This window comes from Monopterus albus, unplaced genomic scaffold (assembly GCF_001952655.1).
Source record: "Monopterus albus unplaced genomic scaffold, M_albus_1.0 scaffold8.1, whole genome shotgun sequence".
NCBI lineage: Eukaryota > Metazoa > Chordata > Actinopteri > Synbranchiformes > Synbranchidae > Monopterus > Monopterus albus.
In genome coordinates, this window is record NW_018127888.1 from 1,811,788 (window position 1) to 1,814,917 (window position 3,130).

Below are 3,130 nucleotides of genomic sequence, written 5' to 3' on the forward strand. Positions count from 1 at the left end.
AGCCTCTGTACGCTGGCTGGAAGACATGAGTCACATTACTAATTGCAAATAGTGTCACACCATCCTGTTTCTTCACTGTGTTTGTATATTTGTGTGTTTTCTTAGCTGACTTCCACAAATGGTGCCGTGTGTATCATCAATCCTCTCTACCTTCATGAGCATGGAGATGAATGGCTGACCAGCAAAGAAAATGCTGTACAGTGCTCCACAGTGCCATTCAATTACAGACGAGAGCGACGCCTAAGCAGCACTCGAACATGGGCAGGGGCGGGGCTACAAAGTAAACGAGCCATCTCACTGGACCAGGTACCATCTGCTGCCAGCACAGACAGTTCAGGTCAGAACTTTTTACTTTTATACATTAATCCTGACTGTTCTCATGGTATACCACTTTACCCAAATGAATGCAGATTAAGCAGATCTAGTTTTTCTTACCCATGTACTGAGCTGGAGCCAGGAGATGGTTAATTTATCTTAGCATAAAGACTGGAAGCAGGGGAGACACCTAGTCTGGCTAAAGCTAAAATAGCCAATGAGCACATTTGAAGCTAACAAATGTATTGGATTTCCACAAAACTGCTTTTTCACATTTTTGCTTCTGTATGACATAAACAAATTAGATATACTGTGTTAAAGTAAAATTAAATTTGCTGGTAGGCCTTTAGCCATTTGTCCTTCCAGTCTTTACACACACCTAAGCTAATCATCTCACGGTCTAGCTTAATTTTTACCATATAAACATTAGGCGAAGCAAAGCAAGGCAGCTTTATCTATATAGTACATTTCAGACACAGAAGCATTTCAAACAGCTTCACATAAGCAAAGAACAAAGATCACGGGTACTGATCTACTCATCTCATTTGCAGTGACTTCACACGAAAGCATTTTTTTTTTCCAGACCAGAAACCCCAAAAATTGATATTGCAAAACCTTAACAGATAAAACAAACTGATGGCATGGCTAAACTCATTACTTGTAGGTAATGAGGTAATCTGTATTTTTGTAATTTGGAGGATCTCACTCTTTAAATACTGAGGAGTTTCAGTTATGGGGAATTTTAATTGTAGTGGAAACTTAAGTGAATTTTTGTGCTCAGTGATGTGTTGAGAATGCTATTAATTGTTCTGCTGAAGTCACATCAACATGGTGTTTCATAATCCATGCCTCCTTTTCTAGGTCTCATCAGAGCCCAGTCAGCTGATTCAACACATTGCACCTCCTCAACACCACCTGCTCCAGAAGGGGTCATCCTCCGGCGGCCCAGCCAAGATGCTACCTGCAGCCACCCACACAGAGCAAGCACAGGGAGCTTGCCTCCATCTACTCCCTCCACCCTTGGAAGTTTAGGTACCACAGGGTCTGAGCTGCAGAACCATGGCAGCCCCGTGCCTCAGTCTCCTCACCGAGTGTCCTGGATTGAAGATGGAGTCTGGTTACCCCCGCCCAGACCTTCCTCCTTGCTCCAGCCCCCAATGCTTGAGCTTGACTCACTGTCAATCAGCAGCATAGAGGAAGAGCAGGAGTCCCACGTGCCAAGCCCCACACCCCACCATTCGTCCCCACACCGGTTAGCTGACAAGGTCATAAATCGTCTCTCCGCAGTGGGCCAGGCTCTCGGTGGGCTGGTAAGTCAAAGGAAAAGACTGAACAACCGTGTGCAGGAGATGAGTGAGCGGAAAGGTGGGGCATTTGCAGAGACTGTGAAGGAGTTTGTGGAGATGACACTGAAGAGAGGGACTGATCCCGCCAGGGACATGGGGTTTGAATTCTTACAGGAAGTGAGATCATCACTTACATCCCTGAGGGAGACACTGTTGGACTATCCAGAATTCCAGTCGTTGTTGGACAGTATTACTGACCTAAGTGACTTGGAGATAGGTGAGTGAGCTGGCAGTGAAGTCTGCCAATACAAATTTACTAATGAAAATTTACATTTCAACAATGTTAGTAATCACCAGAACATAATTTATTTTACAACTCAGGGGATTATTGGTTAGTGCTGCTCTAATTTCACTGTACATGCTTTCTGACCCTCTTGTAGACACACTGGTAGAGCTCTCGCTCCACAAAGTGGCTCTGAAGCCAGTCTCCGCGCACCTCTGCTCCTGTATTCACACCTCCCGGACCAATGATGGCACCTTCGGGCGTCTCCAAAGCAACCTGCGCCTGCTGGAAAAGAACAGTGTGGAGGAACTAGGAGGGTCCCTGGGAGTTGGAGTTCCTGACTGTGTCAGCCTGGAGCGGATCCAACAGAGGTGGACTAGTATGCATGAGGCCTACTCCCCGGATAAGAAGGTCCAGATCCTGCTCAAAGTCTGCAAGAGCATCTATCACAGCATGAGTGCTAATGCTAGTTCAGGTAGCACAGATGGTTTTTTTTTTTGTGATTATTACTTGTTGGTTGCAGTTATCTGTATCTGGCTGTGCCTGGTCTGGTACCTGGGTTGTCTGTTAATATTTTTTTAAAACTTGCATTCTTCTCTTCTCTCCAGCACGTACCGTTTTTGGAGCAGATGATTTCTTGCCCTGCCTGACATGGGTGCTGCTCCGTAGTGATGTGGTCACCTTACAGGTTGACACAGATTACATGATGGAGCTGCTGGACCCAACACAGCTACAGGGAGAAGGTAAGGCAGACACAATCAAATACATTCTTATGCTCATACACACAAATTTCCACCCCAACACTGTGATGGTCAGGTTGGCTGATGGAGCATAAACACAAAGAGAATATATAACCCACAGTTTTAAATATAGTATAGCATGATTTGAGGTGTTGATGACGGAACATAACAGGATACACACTGTAGGCTACAGTTATACACTCAAAACAAACAAACAAACACACCTGCACAAGCAAGATGCTAAAAACAGCTTAGCAAGCTGTAGGCTATAAGCCAAATGAATGACGGCTGTGCACATGCTGTAACCTAACATTTCAGAGACAGGACCAGGAAGTATAACTATTCCTGTTTCATCACTTTAACTTGAAAGGTCCAAATTGTGAGAAAAATGTATTCTCTACTCACCCTTTCTTCAGTCAGAAAATATAGTCTGGTAATTGTATGAGTATTCATGTTGTACTGAATACTCCCCCCCTGAGAAGAATGTCAGAATTCTGAGTTCCATC

The 3,130-nt window shown here is 44.6% G+C and overlaps 1 protein-coding gene and 1 long non-coding RNA gene across 4 annotated transcripts in view; one reads left to right on the forward strand and one right to left on the reverse strand.

Annotated features, from left to right (window-relative positions):
- The window catches only part of rinl (Ras and Rab interactor-like), a 15,509-nt gene that overhangs the window by 9,417 nt on the left and 2,962 nt on the right, over positions 1 to 3,130 (forward strand). For all 3 annotated transcript variants that reach the window (XM_020586849.1, XM_020586840.1, XM_020586859.1), the window contains 4 exons: positions 106 to 337; positions 1,177 to 1,878; positions 2,042 to 2,359; positions 2,493 to 2,627. In XM_020586849.1, coding sequence (XP_020442505.1) covers positions 106 to 337; positions 1,177 to 1,878; positions 2,042 to 2,359; positions 2,493 to 2,627 — 1,387 coding nt within the window. The remainder of the gene's footprint in view (positions 1 to 105; positions 338 to 1,176; positions 1,879 to 2,041; positions 2,360 to 2,492; positions 2,628 to 3,130) is intronic.
- Positions 2,089 to 3,130, reverse strand: part of LOC109952027 (uncharacterized) — an 11,897-nt gene continuing 10,855 nt past the window's right edge. The window contains exons 4-5 of the long non-coding RNA XR_002273697.1: positions 2,500 to 2,614; positions 2,089 to 2,169 (exon numbers count right to left, since the gene is read on the reverse strand). This is a non-coding gene — a long non-coding RNA (uncharacterized LOC109952027). The remainder of the gene's footprint in view (positions 2,170 to 2,499; positions 2,615 to 3,130) is intronic.